This window comes from Ranitomeya variabilis, chromosome 6, assembly GCF_051348905.1.
Source record: "Ranitomeya variabilis isolate aRanVar5 chromosome 6, aRanVar5.hap1, whole genome shotgun sequence".
Classification (NCBI taxonomy): Eukaryota; Metazoa; Chordata; class Amphibia; order Anura; family Dendrobatidae; genus Ranitomeya; species Ranitomeya variabilis.
Genome location: NC_135237.1, coordinates 584,007,756 through 584,027,176, shown reverse-complemented (window position 1 = coordinate 584,027,176; position 19,421 = coordinate 584,007,756). Strand labels below are relative to the sequence as shown.

Below are 19,421 nucleotides of genomic sequence, written 5' to 3'. Positions count from 1 at the left end.
GATCAAACATGATCGCGATGTGCCTGCGATGCAGGGAAGCATCGCGCAGGGAGAGGGCTCCCTGCGGGCTTCCCTGAGCCCCCCGCAGCAACGCGATGTGATCGCGTTGCTGCGAGGGTCTTACCTCCCTCCCTGCCTGCTCCAGACCCGGATCCAAGATGGCCGCGGATCCGGGTCCTGCAGGGAGGGAGGTGGCTTCACAGAAGCCTGCTCAGAGCAGGCACTGTGAAGCAGCCTGCACTTCTCGCAGATCGGTGATCTGTCAGAGTGCTATGCAAACTGGCAGATCACCGATCTGTATTGTCCCGCCCTGGGGCAAAGTAAAAAAGTAAAAAAAAAAATTTCCAAATGTGTAAAAAAAAATAAAAAAAAATATTCCAAAATAATGAAAAAAAAAAAAATATTATTCCCATAAATACATTTCTTTATCTAAATTAAAAAAAAAAAAACAATAAAAGTACACATATTTAGTATCGCCACGTCCGTAACGACCCAACCTATAAAACTGCCCCACTAGTTAACCCCTTCAGTAAACACCGTAAGAAAAAAAAAAAAAAAACGAGGCAAAAAACAACGCTTTATTACCATACCGCCGAACAAAAAGTGGAATAACACGCGATCAAAAAGACTGATATAAATATCCATGGTACCGCTGAAAACGTCATCTTGTCCCGCAAAAAACAAGCCGCCATACAGCATCATCAGCAAAAAAATAAAAAAGTTATAGTCCTGAGAATAAAGCGATACCAAAATAATTATTTTTTCTATAAAATAGTTTTTATCGTATAAAAGCGCCAAAACATAAAAAAATGATATAAATGAGATATCGCTGTAATCGTACTGACCCGACGAATAAAACTGCTTTATCAATTTTACCAAACCCGGAACGGTATAAACGCCTCCCCCAAAAGAAATTCATGAATAGCAGGTTTTTGGTCATTCTGCCTCACAAAAATCGGAATAAAAAGCGATCAAAAACGGTCACGTGTCCGAAAATGTTACCAATAAAAACGTCAACTCGTCCCGCAAAAAACAAGACCTCACATGACTCTGTGGAGCAAAATGTGGAAAAATTATAGGTCTCAAAATGTGGAGACGCAAAAACTTTTTTGCTATAAAAAGCGTCGCTGGTTTCACACTTGCGTTTTTGTCTGCAGCGTTTTTTGCACAAAAAAACGCATGCGTTTTTTCCCTATATTTAACATTGAAAACGCATGCGGTTTTTTTGTACACGTTTGGTCACGTTTTCAAACGCATGCGGTTTTTTTCTGCATGCGTTCATTTTCAGAAATACAACCTGCAGTATTTTCTTGCGTTTTTAAGCACATGCGTTTGTTTGCGTTAAAAACGCATGCATTTTTATCGAAAAAAACAGAAAACACACTGAAAAGCCACCCACCACCATCAAGGTGATAAAGGGATCCAAACCCTAACCCTAACTCTACCCCTAACCTCACCCCTAACCGTTTAATGAACATTTTCTGACAGTCATAGTGCCACGTATTTCAGGGCCACGTATTTCAGTGCCACGTATTTCAGTGCCACGTATTTCAGTGCCATGTATTTCAGTGCCACGTATCACGTATTTCAGTGCCACGTGTTTCAGTGCCACGTATTTCAGTGCCACGTATCACGTATTTCAGTGCCACATATTTTAGTACCACGTATTTCAGTTGCACGTATTTCAGTGCCACGTATTTCAGTGCCACGTATTTCAGTGCCACGTATCACGTATTTCAGTGCCACGTGTTTCAGTGCCACGTATTTAAGTGCCACGTATCACATATTTCAGTGCCACGTATTTCAGTGCCACGTATTTCAGTGCCACGTATTTCAGTGCCACGTATTTCAGTGCCACATATCACATATTTAAGTGCCACTTATTTCAGTGCCACGTATTTCAGTGCCACGTATTTAAGTGCCACGTATCACGTATTTCAGTGCCACGTATTTCAGTGCCACGTATTTCAGTGCCACGTATTTCAGTGCCACGTATTTCAGTGGCACGTATTTCAGTGCCACGTATTTCAGTGCCACGTATTTCAGTGCCACGTGTTTCAGTGCCACGTGTTTCAGTGCCACGTATCACGTATTTCAGTGCCACGTATTTCAGTGCCACGTATTTCAGTGCCACGTATTTCAGTGCCACGTATTTCAGTGCCACGTATTTCAGTGCCACGTATTTCAGTCACGTTTAGGGTTAGGGTTAGGGTTAGGGCTAGGGTTGGAGGTAAAGTTAGGGTTGGGGCTAAAGTTAGGGTTGGGGCTAAAGTTAGGGTTAGGGTTTGGATTACATTTACGTTTGGATTAGGGTTGGGATTAGAATTATGGGTGTGTCAGGGCTAGGGGTGTGGTTAGGGTTACCGTTGGGATTAGGGTTAGGGGTGTGTTTGGGTTAGGGTTTCAGGTAGAATTGGGGGCTTTCCACTGTCCAGGCACATCAGGGGCTCTCCAAGCGCGACATGGCGTCCAATCTCAATTCCAGCCAATTCTGCGTTGAAAAAGTAAAACAGTGCTCCTTCCCTTCCGAGCTCTCCCGTGCGCCCAAAAAGGGGTTTACCCCAACATATGTGTTATCAGCGTACTCGGGACAAATTGAACAACAACTTCTGGGGTCCAAGTTCTCTTGTTATCCTTAGGAAAATAAAAATTTGGGGGGCTAAAAATCATTTTTGTGGGAAAAAAAAAGATGTTTTATTTTCACGGCTCTGCATTATAAACTGTAGTGAAACACTTGGGGGTTCAAAGTTCTCACAACACATCTAGATAAGTTCCTTGGGAGGTCTAGTTTACAATATGGGGTCACTTGTGGGGGGTTTGTACTGTTTGGGTACATCAGGGGCTCTGCAAATGCAACGTGACGCCTGCAGACCAATCCATTTAAGGCTGCATTCCAAATGGCGCTCCTTCCCTTCCGAGCTCTGTCATGCGCCCAAACAGTGGTTCCCCCCCACATATGGGGTACCAGCGTACTCAGGACAAATTGGACAACAACTTTTGGGGTCTAATTTATCCTGTTACCCTTGTGAAAATACAAAACTGGGGGCTAAAAAATCATTTTTGTGAAAAAAAAAAAAGAATTTTTATTTTCACGGCTTTGCGCTATAAACTTTAGTGAAACACTTGGGGGTTCAAAGTTCTCAAAACACATCTAGATAAGTTCCTTGGGAGGTCTAGTTTCCAATATGGGGTCACTTGTGGGGGGTTTGTACTGTTTAGGTACATCAGGGGCTCTGCAAATGCAACGTGACGGCTGCTGACCAATCCATTTAAGTCTGCATTCCAAATGGCGCTCCTTCCCTTCCGAGCTCTGTCATGCGCCCAAACAGTGGTTCCCCCCCACATATGGGGTATCAGCGTACTCAGGACAAATTGGAAAACAAATTTTGGGGTCCAATTTATTCTGTTACCCTTGTAAAAATACAAAGCTGGGGGCTAAAAAATCATTTTTGAGAAAAAAAAAAATATATATTTTCACGGCTCTGCGTTATAAACTGTAGTGAAACACTTGGGGGTTCAAAGCTCTCAAAACACATCTAGATAAGTTCCTTAGGGGGTCTACTTTCCAAAATGGTGTCACTTGTAGGGAGTTTCAATGTTTAGGCACATCAGGGGCTCTCCAAACGCAACATGGCGTCCCATCTCAATTCCAGTCAATTTTGCATTGAAAAGTCAAATGGCGCTCCTTCCCTTCCAAGCTCTGCCATGCGCCCAAACAATGGTTTACACCCACATATGGGGTATCAGCGTACTCAGGACAAATTGCACAACATTTTTTGGGGTCCAATTTCTTCTCTTACCCTTGGGAAAATAAAAAATTGGTGGCGAAAAGATCATTTTTGTGAAAAAATATGATTTTTTATTTTTACGGCTCTGCATTATAAACTTCTGTGAAGCACTTGGTGGGTCAAAGTGCTCACCACACATCTAGATAAGTTCCTTAGGGGGTCTACTTTCCAAAATGGTGTTACTTGTTGGGGGTTTCAATGTTTAGGCACATCAGGGGCTCTCCAAACGCAACATGGCGTCCCATCTCAATTCCAGTCAATTTTGCATTGAAAAGTCAAATGGCGCTCCTTCCCTTCCAAGCTCTGCCATGCGCCTAAACAATGGTTTACACCCACATATGGGGTATCATCGTACTCAGGACAAATTGTACAACAACTTTGGGGGTCCATTTTCTCCTGTTACCCTTGGTAAAATAAAACAAATTGGAGCTGAAATAAATTTTGTGTGAAAAAAAGTTAAATGTTCATTTTTATTTAAACATTCCAAAAATTCCTGTGAAACACCTGAAGGGTTAATAAACTTCTTGAATGTGGTTTTGAGCACCTTGAGGGGTGCAGTTTTTAGAATGGTGTCACACTTGAGTATTTTCTATCATATAGACCCCTCAAAATGACTTCAAATGAGATGTGGTCCCTAAAAAAAAATGGTGTTGTAAAAATGAGAAATTGCTGGTCAACTTTTAACCCTTATAACTCCGTCACAAAAAAAAATTTTGGTTCCAAAATTGTACTGATGTAAAGTAGACATGTGGGAAATGTTACTTATTAAGTATTTTGCGTGACATATGTCTGTGATTTAAGGGCACAAAAATTCAAAGTTGGAAAATTGCAAAATTTTCAAAATTTTCGCCAAATTTCCATTTTTTTCACAAATAAACGCAAGTTATATCGAATAAATTTTACCTTTAACATGAAGTACAATATGTCACGAGAAAACAATGTCAGAATCGCCAAGATCCGTCAAAGCGTTCCAGAGTTATAGCCTCATAAAGGGACAGTGGTCAGAATTGTAAAAATTGGCCCGGTCATTAACGTGCAAACCACCCTTGGGGGTGAAGGGGTTAAATATAAATTAATTGAATTATTCTTAATCTCAATTCAGTACTGAGCACATTGCTTCTTGCTGACAGTACAAAGGGCTATTTCTGTGTATGAAGCTCAGAGCATAAGTCAACACCATATACAGGGAACACGTGGTCTGTAGAAAACATATATACACATCTCTTAGGAGGGTGTGGGGCTTTTTGTCACGTGGGGGCTGTCACCTCCTGCCTTCATCATCATTTTCCATGGACATCAGACAAGAAAGCAACAGCTGGTAGCCATGATGACCTTCAGATTTCACACAGACAGACGGCTTTTACCATTCAAACTTTGGGAAAGATGAGTATCAAGTGCTGATATCTACACATGGACAATCTGTTCGTAACTATTTCATCGATTTTTATGTTTTATTGCAATGTGGTTTTTCTGTGGACAATTCAATAAACCACTACCTTTTTTTATGAGTTTATCATGACATTTTTTCTTTAAGAGTAATGCACCTGGTGAATAGTCTTGATTAAATAAATGTGCGAATTAAGCATATTTAACAGTAACTGGGCAATATACTACGTGGCTCTGTGCTGTATACTACGTTACTGTGCAATATACGTGGCTGGGCAATATACTGCGTGGCTGGGCAATATACATACGTGGCTGGGCAATATACTACGTGACTGGCCAATATGCTACGTGGCTCTGTGCAATATACTACATGGCTGGGCAATATACTACGTAGCTGGGCAATATGCTACGTGACTGGCCAATATACTACGTGGCTCTGTGCTGTATACTACGTCACTGGGCAATATACTATGTTACTGGGCAATATACTACGTCACTGGGCAATATACTACGTCACTGGGCAATATACTACGTGGCTGGGCAATATACTACGTGGCTGGGCAATATAATACGTGGGCTGTGCATTATACTACGTGGACTGTGCAATATACTACGTGGACATGCATATTCTAGAATACCCGATACGTTAGAATGGGGCCACCATCTAGTAAAATATATAAAAAATTGAATTGAAAAAAGAATACAGCAATTAAAGAATACAGGAATTAACCACAGCCAGACTCGGTTTGTAGCAAACAAGTCATGTCAGACTAATCTAATTTCCTTCTATGATGGAATCGCTGACTGGGTGGATCAGGGAAATGCGGTAGATATAGTATATCTTGACTTCAGTAAAGCATCTGATAAAGTATCTCATAATACCCCTATGGAAAAAATGACCAAGTATGGGATTGACAAGGCTACGGTTAGTTGGATTCATAACTGGCTCTGTCAGCGTACTCAGAGTGGTAATAAATGGTTGCACATCCAATTGGAAGAGTGCTTCAAGTGGGGTCCACAGGTTCTGTCCTGACCCCAGTGTTACAAGTGCAGACCACAAGGCTCTGTCCTGACCCCAGTGTTGTTAAACATTTTTATAAATGAAGTAGATAAGGCACGGGTGGGGAATCTTTTTTCTGCCAAGGGCCATTTGGATATTTATACCATCCTTCAGAGGCCGTACAAACTCTACCCACAAAATACATCCTGACTGTCACTGGTTTCAGGACTTAATCTTTCATTGCATGCCCTTCAGTGTTCAGTAGTGAATACTGTGTGTGTGTGCTAACAGAGCAAGAAGAAATTAATAAGCTGGTTGTAATCAAAATACAGCTCCCTGCCCAAGAATGCGGTCACTGAGAATCTGCTCGGGGGCCTGATAAAAGGTCATTGAGGGCCGTAAATGGCCCTGGGGCTTGAGGTTCCCCACCCGAGATAAGGGAACTGAAGATAAACTTATCAAATTTGCAGATTACACTAAAGCTATGAGGGATAGCTAACACTAGACAAGACGACAGAAAAAGGATTCAGAAGGATATCGATAAGCTTGAACAATGGGTAGTGACTAATAGAATGGTATTTACCAGGGAGAAATGCAAGATTGTACATCTGGGCAAGAAAAACGAAAATTACATCTACAGAATGGGAGAAATGGAACTAAGCAACAGCACGTGTGAAAAAAAGACCTGGGTATACAAATAAATCACAGACTGCACATGAGTCAACAATGTGATGCAGAAGGAAAAGGGAAAACACAGTTCTGGGATGTATGAAGAGAAGCATAGAGGCTAGATCATGTGAAGTAATTCTCCCCCTCTAAGCCTCCTTGGTCAGGCCTCATCTGGAATACTGTGTCCAGTCTGGGCACCACATTTTACAAAAGACATTGAAAAACTGGAGCAAGTTCAGAGAAGAGCTACCAGGATGGTGAGTGGACTGCAAAGTATGTCCTACGAGGAACAGTTAAAGGATCTGGGAATGTTTAGCTTGTAAAAAAACAAGGCTAAGAGGAGACTTATTAGACTTATTAGCCGTATACAAATATCTGAAGGACTGTCACAGTGTACAGGGATCATTATTATTCTCATTTGCACAAGGAAACATGAGAAGCAATGGAATGAAACTGAAAGGAAGAAGATACAGATTAGATATTAGAAAAAACTTTTTGATAGTGAGGGTAATCAATGAGTGGAACAGGCTGCCACAAAAGGTGGAGAGTTCTCCTTCAATGGAAGTCTTCACACAAAGGCTGGACAGACATCTGTCTGAGATGGGTTAGTGACTCTTGCATTGAGCAGGGGGTTGGACCCTGGAGGTCCTTTCCAACTCATTCTAGGATTCTATATGCCAGTGCGAGCGAGCTCTAACATGCAGACAAGAAGTACAGTCACCTGTTATCTGGTCCTGATGGTCATGGCTGGACGAATGGTCACTCCGTATCCCGGTCTCCAGACAGTATTGCACAAGTGTGTAAGTTGCGCTAGAGTCGTCATCAAAGGCAACAAAGAGCTGAGAATGGAGGCAGCACATGCGTGCTATCGGCTGAGCGCAGTAGAAGCTCATGCACAGACCTAGGCTCTCCTCACTGTATGGGTAGAGTTGCCAGACTTTAACTGTGAGATCTGACCCTATGAAGGAAGGCCAAAAAGTAGTTATTAATAATCCCATGAATCATTGTACAGCACAAAATATTGATGTCCAGGGAGCACTGTCATCATGGGTGTAAATAAGGTAGTACACCCCGGTATTACATCTGATGTCAGTTTACAATGTGTGTGCATAGTGGAGGCCATGAAGCCAGACTGAACAACACTGGTGCTATCTGCTACCTTCATCCTCTCCTATCTCTTGGTTGATGGTTTTCTGCCCAGTATAACCGCCTTGTGAAGGTCATAATAGATGAGAGTCTAGAAGTACCATCACTGCCATAATGCTTCTGGTAGGCTGAAACACAGGTCTACTTAGCATGATATCCCAGGTCGCCACGTACATTTCTGTCAGTCAGCAAGGCCTCATATTCATTGCTGCCTGTCCGACGCTCAGCCTCACTCTTTACTTCTGGGTGTGGATCAATACTTATACAATTATTGGTGATGTACCCAATATTCTACATGTTAATACTGCCAGGTTCAGAAACCAGACATCGGCACAGTCTCAGAGCAAATACCTAAGAACTAACCTACAAATCCCAGCAGGAAGGAGTAACCTCCTCCAGAATAGGAGTTATCAGCAATGGAACGTAAGGTGCCGAGATATGGGCCGCTCACCAGCTGATATGATGTACTGGTTCTCTGGGATGGACATCAGACCGGTGACTCGGCCAGGACTATGAGCCTCGGTATCACACTGCAGTTGGTCTGAATGCAAGTTATACACTCGGAGGTGGCCATTATCTGATCCAATTATACAGAAGAACCTGGAAGACAGAAGATGATGAATCAAGATGGTAAGAACAGTAGGTCCTATTGCTCCTTCCCCTGACAGTACTCAGTATGTAGAACAGGATCGTCAGACAATGGCGATTAGATCAGTAAGAATGGAAAAGAAGAATTAACAGATTCAGGATACACCGGAAGGGAACCACAGAGCAACAGCCTAGCATGCAGTCATTCATTCTCGCTGTCAATGAATGATGCCCATCTAGATGAGCTATGCCATAAGCTCCATTTTGCCGATCATACCAGTCATGCAATTGTGACATTAATCTATCTTTCCAGTCATTCATCATCCAATCGTTCCATCCTCTCATGCAATCATCTCAATCACCATCATCTCAATCATTCCATCTCCTCAGGCAAACCATCAACTCAATCCTTTCACCATCTCAATATAGTCATCTGATTAGTATGGCTGAAAAAAAGACACTTGTCCAACAAATTCAATCGAGAAATCATTTTCCTAGAACTGTCATGCGCATGATCCCAGCCATGCCATCATCTCAATAATGCCATCCTCTCAGTCATCCCATGATCCCAATCATTTTCTGAGATCAGTTATACCATCACCTCAGTCTTTCGATCATATTGGCCATGTCATTAGTCTGCCTTTGAAATCCATCCATCATCCAATAATTCCATTCTCTCGATCATCCAACATCTCATAAATTATCTCAAGCTACCGATCACGAGTCATGTCATCATGAAATCAGTCTGTCTTTCCAGTCATCCCAATCAATCCATCGCCCTTGTCACTCCATCATCTCAGTCAATCATTGCATAATATCACTCCATCACCAATTAATATCAAGAATTCATGATCTCAACTGTTCCATCATCCCGAAATCTAATCACTCACCCCATTGTCTCAGTCATCCAACCATACCGTAAATGCTATCAGTTTGTGTTTCCAGTCATCTTATTGCTCCACATATTCTGGTCATTGGACCATTTTGGTGTCTCACATCCCATTAGTCCCAGAAACCTGATATTACCTGTGTCTTGTAATGTCCTTTTCTTTAAAACCTTCTCGCTGCAGTGTACCTGCTGCTGTGTTATCAGTCTCTGCTGCTTTCTTATCTGCTATGTAAGAGAACAGGCAGAAGCAGCAGGAATTACTCTTTGAACCGCTGACCTTCATCCTACTAACCACACGCATGGGATTGGTCAGGACACTGGCCTTCAGTAGGTGTCCATCTTCAAGTAGTGCACAGACCATCTCCTGGAGTGGACAGAATTCTGCAGCCAGCAGTCGCTCCCCTACATCCAGCATTGTCATCAGCCGCCCAGTTGATGTACAGAGGAGCCGCACGGTACCATCAGCGCAGACACACAGGGTTCTGGAGGGAGCGAGAGCTTCACTGACAATAACTGTGGTCACCGGTGTTCCCAGAGAGCAGTGCAGTTGGTACAAGTGCTGGAGCTGCCAGACATGCAGTTCATTGCGACCATGGGTTACAATATGGTCCTCATTGCTGAAGAAAGCAACCAGTCCCAATACAGGACCTGACATTCGCTGCTCCTCCATCTGCTCCTGTGTGGTGAGGTCCCATGTGCGAAGAGAAGCATCCTTGGACCCAGAGACCAGGACTGTCCCAGAAGAGATGAGTGACAGCACGGTGACAGGACCTGTCAGTAACGCAGGAGAAGAAAATGGACACTAAGTAGTGGGGGTAATTATGTGACTGCACCACGGGGAGATTGCACTATAAGAAGCAACAAGACACGAGAAGGCAAGTATCAGACAGAGAATTGCATGAGGACACACTCTCAACATCTGGCACGGCAGCCAGGAAGCTGTCTCCTAAACCCCATCTGAAGGTATTACTGAACAAGTAACCACTGCTTATAATAAAGTCCTCAATAAAAATTTGAAGAAGGGGGTACTGTGGATCGCCATCAAGGAACTAAAGCAAATTTCTACTAAATTACTCCACAAATTCAGTGGGTAAGTGGTAATGTTTATTTCTGGTCAGTGGGTAAGTAGGAGGGTCTATTTATGGTCAGTGCGTGAATAGGAGGGTCTATTTATGGTCAGGGGTGAATAGGAGGGTCTATTTATGGTCAGTGGGTGAATAGGAGGGTCTATTTATGGTCAGTTTGTCAATAGGAGTGTGTATTTATGGTCAGGGGTGAATAGGAGGGTCTATTTATGGTCAGGGGGTAAACAGGAGGGTCTATTTATGGTCAGTGGGTAAACAGGAGAGTCTATTTATGGTCAGTGGGTGAATAGGAGGGTCTATTTATGGTCAGTGCGTGAATAGGAGGGTCTATTTATGGTCAGTGGGTGAATAGGAGGATCTATTTATGGTCAGTGGGTGAATAGGAGGGTCTATTTATGGTCAGTGGGTGAATAGGAGGGTCTATATATGGTCAGTGGGTGAATAGGAGGGTCTATATATGGTCAGTGGGTGAATATGAGGGTCTATTTATGGTCAGTGGGTGAATAGGAGGGTCTATTTATGGTCAGTGGGTGAATAGGAGGGTCTATTTATGGTCAGTGGGTGAATAGGAGGGTCTATTTATGGTCAGTGGGTGAATAGGAGGGTCTATATATGGTCAGTGGGTGAATAAGAGGGTCTATTTATGGTCAGTGGGTAAACAGGAGGGTCTATTTATGGTCGGTGGGTGAATATGAGGGTCTATTTATGGTCGGTGGGTGAATATGAGGGTCTATTTATGGTCAGTAGGTGAATAGGAGGGTCTATTTATGGTCAGTGGGTAAACAGGAGGGTCTATTTATGGTCAGTGGGTGAATAGGAGGGTCTATATATGGTCAGGGGGTAAACAGGAGGGTCTATTTATGGTCAGTAGGTGAATAGGAGGGTCTATATATGGTCAGTGGGTGAATAGGAGGGTCTATTTATGGTCAGTGGGTGAATAGGAGGGTCTATTTATGGTCAGTGGGTGAATAGGAGGGTCTATATATGGTCAGTGGGTGAATAGGAGGGTCTATTTATGGTCAGTGGGTGAATAGGAGGGTCTATTTATGGTCAGTGGGTGAATAGGAGGGTCTATTTATGGTCAGTGGGTGAATAGGAGGGTCTATTTATGGTCAGGGGGTGAATAGGAGGGTTTATTTATGGTCAGGGGGTGAATAGGAGGGTCTATTTATGGTCAGTGGGTGAATAGGAGGGTCTATTTATGGTCAGTGGGTGAATAGGAGGGTCTATTTATGGTCAGGGGGTGAATAGGAGGGTCTATTTATGGTCAGTGGGTGAATAGGAGGGTCTATTTATGGTCAGTGGGTGAATAGGAGGGTCTATTTATGGTCAGAGGGTAAACAGGAGGGTCTATTTATGGTCAGGGGGTAAACAGGAGAGTCTATTTATGGTCAGAGGGTAAACAGGAGAGTCTATTTATGGTCAGGGGGTAAATAGGAGGGTCTATTTATGGTCAGGGGGTAAACCGGAGGGTCTATTTATGGTCAGTGGGTGAATAGATGTGTCTATATATGGTCAGTGGGTGAATAGGAGGGTCTATATATGGTCAGTGGGTGAATAGGGGGATCTGTTTATAGTCAGTGGGTAAATAGGAGGGTCTATTTATGGTCAGTGGGTAAATAAGAGTTTCTACGGTCTGTTGGTTGTGATGACTCAAGGGAGAAAAACTAAAAAGTGGACCCAATAGACCATAACGACGAACCGCCCACGGGCGAGCTGACCAGATGGACCGCCCCCTATACAGGGAGAATTAGGGGCAGGCCCATGGGGGACTATCAACTCGGCAGCTGGGAGACCAGGGTGGAATAGAGTGACTCACGGAGACCCTGGGAAAGCCGGTGAGCAAGAGACACAGGACTGGCAAGGTAGGGAAGAGACAAAAGACAGGCGGGAACGGAAAAGACACAGGACTGGCGGGTACTGCTGAGACACAGGACTGGCGGGTACTGCTGAGACACAGGACTGGCGGGTACTGCTGAGACACAGGACTGGCGGGTACTGCTGAGACACAGGACTGGCGGGTACTGCTGAGACACAGGACTGGCGGGTACTGCTGAGACACAGGACTGACGGGTACTGCTGAGACACAGGACTGACGGGTACTGCTGAGACACAGGACTGACGGGTACTGCTGAGACACAGGACTGACGGGTACTGCTGAGACACAGGACTGACGGGTACTGCTGAGACACAGGACTGACGGGTACTGCTGAGACACAGGACTGACGGGTACTGCTGAGACACAGGACTGACGGGTACTGCTGAGACACAGGACTGACGGGTACTGCTGAGACACAGGACTGACGGGTACTGCTGAGACACAGGACTGACGGGTACTGCTGAGACACAGGACTGACGGGTACTGCTGAGACACAGGACTGACGGGTACTGCTGAGACACAGGACTGACGGGTACTGCTGAGACACAGGACTGACGGGTACTGCTGAGACACAGGACTGACGGGTACTGCTGAGACACAGGACTGACGGGTACTGCTGAGACACAGGACTGACGGGTACTGCTGAGACACAGGACTGACGGGTACTGCTGAGACACAGGACTGACGGGTACTGCTGAGACACAGGACTGGCGGGTACTGCTGAGACACAGGACTGGCGGGTACTGCTGAGACACAGGACTGGCGGGTACTGCTGAGACACAGGACTGACGGGTACTGCTGAGACACAGGACTGGCGGGTACTGCTGAGACACAGGACTGGCGGGTACTGCTGAGACACAGGACTGACGGGTACTGCTGAGACACAGGACTGACGGGTACTGCTGAGACACAGGACTGAAGGGTACTGCTGAGACACAGGACCGGCGGGGACGAAGGAGACACAGGACTGGATCTAGGAGAGCAAGAAGAGAACCAAGTCAGGAAGCAGGGTATGCACAGGATAAATGTGCGGCCAAGAGCACTTGCAAACACAAATGATCATCAGGCACAGGGGAGAGGAAGGGGCCGGTTCAAATAGCAGCGCTGCGCAATACTTCCTGGTGGGAGTCCTCCAAGGTAATAGAGAGGACAGGAAGGAAGCGGCAGAAGGGAGTTAGAAGTGCGCGTGCGCAGAACTGAACCTGGCGTGTGCGCGCACCCGAAGAGCAGCAGAAGCCGGAAGTGAGCGCTGAGGAGAGGACGCTGCAGCTGAGGAGGCGCGCCGGAACGCCAAAGACAGGTGAGTATGAAGGGGCGCGGGGAGCGGCAGCGGCATGACATTGGTAAATAGGAGAAACTATTTATAGTCTGTGGATATATTGGAGTGTCTATTTATAGTCAGTGGGTGAATAGAAGGGTCTATATATGGTCAGTGGGTGAATAGGAGGGTCTATTTATGGTCAGTAGGTGAATAGGAGGGTCTATATATGGTCAGTGGGTGAATAGGAGGGTCTATATATGGTCAGTGGGTGAATAGGAGGGTCTATTTATTATCAGTGGGTGAATAGGAGGGTCTATTTATGGTCAGTGGGTGAATAGGAGGGTCTATATATGGTCAGTGGGTGAATAGGAGGGTCTATATATGGTCAGTGGGTGAATAGGAGGGTCTATATATGGTCAGTGGGTGAATAGGAGGGTCTATTTATGGTCAGTGGGTGAATAGGAGGGTCTATATATGGTCAGTGGGTGAATAGGAGGGTCTATATATGGTCAGTGGGTGAATAGGAGGGTCTATATATGGTCAGTGGGTGAATAGGAGGGTCTATTTATGGTCAGTGGGTGAATAGGAGGGTCTATATATGGTCAGTGGGTGAATAGGAGGGTCTATTTATGGTCAGTGGGTGAATAGGAGGGTCTATTTATTATCAGTGCGTGAATAGGAGGGTCTATTTATGGTCAGTGGGTGAATAGGAGGGTCTATTTATAGTCAGTGGGTGAATAGGTGGGTCTATTTATGGTCAGTGGGTGAATAGGAGGGTCTATATATGGTCAGTGGGTGAATAGGAGGGTCTATTTATGGTCAGTGGATGAATAGGAGGGTCTATATATGGTCAGTGGGTGAATAGGAGGGTCTATATATGGTCAGTGGGTGAATAGGAGGGTCTATTTATGGTCAGTGGGTGAATAGGAGGGTCTATTTATGGTCAGTGGGTGAATAGGAGGGTCTATTTATGGTCAGTGGGTGAATAGGTGGGTCTATATATGGTCAGTGGGTGAAAAGGAGAGTCTATTTATGGTCAGTGGGTGAATAGGAGGGTCTATTTATGGTCAGTGGGTGAATAGGAGGGTCTATATATGGTCAGTGGGTGAATAGGAGGGTCTATTTATGGTCAGTGGGTGAATAGGAGGGTCTATTTATGGTCAGTGGGTGAATAGGAGGGTCTATTTATGGTCAGTGGGTGAATAGGAGTGTCTATTTATGGTCAGTGGGTGAATAGGAGTGTCTATATATGGTCAGTGGGTGAATAGGAGGGTCTATATATGGTCAGTGGGTGAATAGGTGGGTCTATATAGGGTCAGTGGGTAAATAGGAGGGTCTATTTTTAGTCAGTGGGTGAATAGGAGGGTCTATATATGGTCAGTGGGTGAATAGGAGGGTCTATTTATGGTCAGTGGGTGAATAGGAGGATCTATATATGGTCAGTGGGTGAATAGGAGGGTCTATTTATGGTCAGTGGGTGAATAGGAGGGTCTGTATATGGTCAGTGGGTGAATAGGAGGGTCTATTTATGGTCAGTGGGTGAATAGGAGGGTCTATATATGGTCAGTGGGTGAATAGGAGGGTCTATATATGGTCAGTGGGTGAATAGGAGTGTCTATTTATGGTCAGTGGGTGAATAGGAGGGTCTATTTATGGTCAGTGGGTGAATAGGAGGGTCTATATATGGTCAGTGGGTGAATAGGAGGATCTATATATGGTCAGTGGGTGAATAGGAGGGTCTATATATGGTCAGTGGGTGAATAGGAGGGTCTATTTATTATCAGTGGGTAAATAGGAGGGTCTATATATGGTCAGTGGGTGAAAAGGAGAGTCTATTTATGGTCTGTGGGTGAATAGGAGGGTCTATTTATGGTCAGTGGGTGAATAGGAGGGTCTATTTATTATCAGTGGGTGAATAGGAGGGTCTATATATGGTCAGTGGGTGAATAGGAGGGTCTATTTATGGTCAGTGGGTGAATAGGAGGGTCTATATATGGTCAGTGGGTGAATAGGAGGGTCTATTTATTATCAGTGGGTGAATAGGAGGGTCTATATATGGTCAGTGGGTGAATAGGAGGGTCTATTTATGGTCAGTGGGTGAATAGGAGGGTCTATATATGGTCAGTGGGTGAATAGGAGGGTCTATATATGGTCAGTGGGTGAATAGGAGGGTCTATATATGGTCAGTGGGTGAATAGGAGGGTCTATTTATGGTCAGTGGGTGAATAGGAGGGTCTATTTATTATCAGTGGGTAAATAGGAGGGTCTATATATGGTCAGTGGGTGAAAAGGAGGGTCTATTTATTATCAGTGGGTGAATAGGAGGGTCTATATATGGTCAGTGGGTGAATAGGAGGGTCTATATATGGTCAGTGGGTGAATAGGAGGGTCTATATATGGTCAGTGGGTGAATAGGAGGGTCTATTTATAGTCAGTGGGTGAATAGGAGGGTCTATTTATTATCAGTGGGTAAATAGGAGGGTCTATATATGGTCAGTGGGTGAAAAGGAGGGTCTATTTATTATCAGTGGGTGAATAGGAGGGTCTATATATGGTCAGTGGGTGAATAGGAGGGTCTATTTATGGTCAGTGGGTGAATAGGAGGGTCTATTTATGGTCAGTGGGTGAATAGGAGGGTCTATTTATGGTCAGTGGGTGAATAGGAGGGTCTATTTATGGTCAGTGGGTGAATAGGAGGGTCTATATATGGTCAGTGGGTGAATAGGAGGGTCTATTTATGGTCAGTGGGTGAATAGGAGGGTCTATTTATGGTCAGTGGGTGAATAGGAGGGTCTATTTATGGTCAGTGGGTGAATAGGAGGGTCTATATATGGTCAGTGGGTGAATAGGAGGGTCTATATATGGTCAGTGGGTGAATAGGAGGGTCTATATATGGTCAGTGGGTGAATAGGAGGGTCTATTTATGGTCAGTGGGTGAATAGGAGGGTCTATATATGGTCAGTGGGTGAATAGGAGGGTCTATATATGGTCAGTGGGTGAATAGGAGGGTCTATATATGGTCAGTGGGTGAATAGGAGGGTCTATATATGGTCAGTGGGTGAATAGGAGGGTCCATTTATGGTCAGTAGGTGAATAGGAGGGTATATATATGGTCAGTGGGTGAATAGGAGGGTCTATTTATTATCAGTGGGTGAATAGGAGGGTCTATATATGGTCAGTGGGTGAATAGGAGGGTCTATATATGGTCAGTGGGTGAATAGGAGGGTCTATATATGGTCAGTGGGTGAATAGGAGGGTCTATATATGGTCAGTGGGTGAATAGGAGGGTCTATTTATGGTCAGTGGGTGAATAGGAGGGTCTATTTGTGGTCAGTGGGTGAATAGGAGGGTCTATTTATTATCAGTGGGTGAATAGGAGGGTCTATATATGGTCAGTGGGTGAATAGGAGGGTCTATTTATGGTCAGTGGGTGAATAGGAGTGTCTATATATGGTCAGTGGGTGAATAGGAGGGTCTATATATGGTCAGTGGGTGAATAGGAGGGTCTATTTATGGTCAGTGGGTGAATAGGAGGGTCTATTTATGGTCAGTGGGTGAATAGGAGTGTCTATTTATGGTCAGTGGGTGAATAGGAGGGTCTATATATGGTCAGTGGGTGAATAGGAGGGTCTATTTATGGTCAGTGGGTGAATAGGAGGGTCTATTTATTATCAGTGGGTGAATAGGAGGGTCTATATATGGTCAGTGGGTGAATAGGAGGGTCTATATATGGTCAGTGGGTGAATAGGAGGGTCTATATATGGTCAGTGGGTGAATAGGAGGGTCTATTTATTATCAGTGGGTGAATAGGAGGGTCTATATATGGTCAGTGGGTGAATAGGAGGGTCTATTTATGGTCAGTGGGTGAATAGGAGGGTCTATATATGGTCAGTGGGTGAATAGGAGGGTCTATTTATGGTCAGTGGGTGAATAAGAGGGTCTATATATGGTCAGTGGGTGAATAGGAGGGTCTATATATGGTCAGTGGGTGAATAGGAGGGTCTATTTATGGTCAGTGGGTGAATAGGAGGGTCTATTTATGGTCAGTGGGTGAATAGGAGGGTCTATATATGGTCAGTGGGTGAATAGGAGGGTCTATATATGGTCAGTGGGTGAATAGGAGGGTCTATATATGGTCAGTGGGTGAATAGGAGGGTCTATTTATGGTCAGTGGGTGAATAGGAGGGTCTATATATGGTCAGTGGGTGAATAGGAGGGTCTATATATGGTCAGTGGGTGAATAGGAGGGTCTATTTATGGTCAGGGGGTGAATAGGAGGGTCTATTTATTATCAGTGGGTGAATAGGAGGGTCTATTTATTATCAGTGGGTGAATAGGAGGGTCTATATATGGTCAGTGGGTGAATAGGAGTGTCTATTTATGGTCGGTGGGTGAATAGGAGGGTCTATATATGGTCAGTGGGTGAATAGGAGGGTCTATTTATTATCAGTGGGTGAATAGGAGGGTCTATATATGGTCAGTGGGTGAATAGGAGGGTCTATTTATTATCAGTGGGTGAATAGGAGGGTCTATATATGGTCAGTGGGTGAATAGGAGGGTCTATTTACGGTCAGTGGGTGAATAGGAGGGTCTATTTATTATCAGTGGGTGAATAGGAGGGTCTATATATGGTCAGTGGGTGAATAGGAGGGTCTATTTACGGTCAGTGGGTGAATAGGAGGGTCTATTTATGGTCAGTGGGTGAATAGGAGGGTCTATATATGGTCAGTGGGTGAATAGGAGGGTCTATTTATTATCAGTGGGTGAATAGGAGGGTCTATATATGGTCAGTGGGTGAATAGGAGTGTCTATTTATGGTCGGTGGGTGAATAGGAGTGTCTATTTATGGTCGGTGGATGAATAGGTGGGTCTATTTATGGTCAGTGGATGAATAGGAGGGTCTATATATGGTCAGTGGGTGAATAGGAGGGTCTATTTATGATCAGTGGGTGAATAGGAGGGTCTATATATGGTCGGTGGGTGAATAGGAGGTTCTATTTATGGTCAGTGGGTGAATAGGAGGGTCTATATATGGTCAGTGGGTGAATAGGAGGGTCTATTTATGATCAGTGGGTGAATAGGAGGGTCTATATATGGTCGGTGGGTGAATAGGAGGTTCTATTTATGGTCAGTGGGTGAATAGGAGGGTCTATTTATGGTCAGTGGGTGAATAGGAGGGTCTATTTATGGTCAGTGGGTGAATAGGAGGGTCTATATATGGTCAGTGGGTGAATAGGAGGGTCTATTTATGGTCAGGGGGTGAATAGGAGGGTCTATTTATTATCAGTGGGTGAATAGGAGGGTCTATTTATGGTCAGTGGGTGAATAGGAGGGTCTATTTATGGTCAGTGGGTGAATAGGAAGGAGGGTCTATTCATGGTCAGTGGGTGAATAGGAGGGTCTGTATATGGTCGGTGGGTGAATAGGAGGGTCTATTTATGGTCGGTGGGTGAATAGGATGGTCTATTTATGGTCGGTGGGTGAATAGGAGGTTCTATTTATGGTCGGTGGGTGAATAGGAGGGTCTATATATGGTCAGTGGGTGAATCTGGAGGATGATGAGCTCACAGAGCATTGATACCATTGTATCCAGTCTGGAGGATGATGAGCTCACAGAGGATTGATACAATTATATCAATCTGCAGGATGATGAGCTTACAGAGCATTGATACAATTGGATCCTTTCTGGAGGATGATGAGCTCATAGTGGATTGATACAATTGTATCAAT

The 19,421-nt window shown here is 44.5% G+C and overlaps 1 protein-coding gene across 3 annotated transcripts in view; it reads right to left on the bottom strand.

Annotated features, from left to right (window-relative positions):
- The window catches only part of WDR97 (WD repeat domain 97), a 684,776-nt gene that overhangs the window by 609,201 nt on the left and 56,154 nt on the right, over positions 1-19,421 (bottom strand). For all 3 annotated transcript variants that reach the window (XM_077271608.1, XM_077271609.1, XM_077271610.1), the window contains exons 6-8: positions 9,604-10,237; positions 8,441-8,589; positions 7,565-7,801 (exon numbers count right to left, since the gene is read on the bottom strand). In XM_077271608.1, the coding sequence (XP_077127723.1) occupies positions 7,565-7,801; positions 8,441-8,589; positions 9,604-10,237 (1,020 nt within the window). The remainder of the gene's footprint in view (positions 1-7,564; positions 7,802-8,440; positions 8,590-9,603; positions 10,238-19,421) is intronic.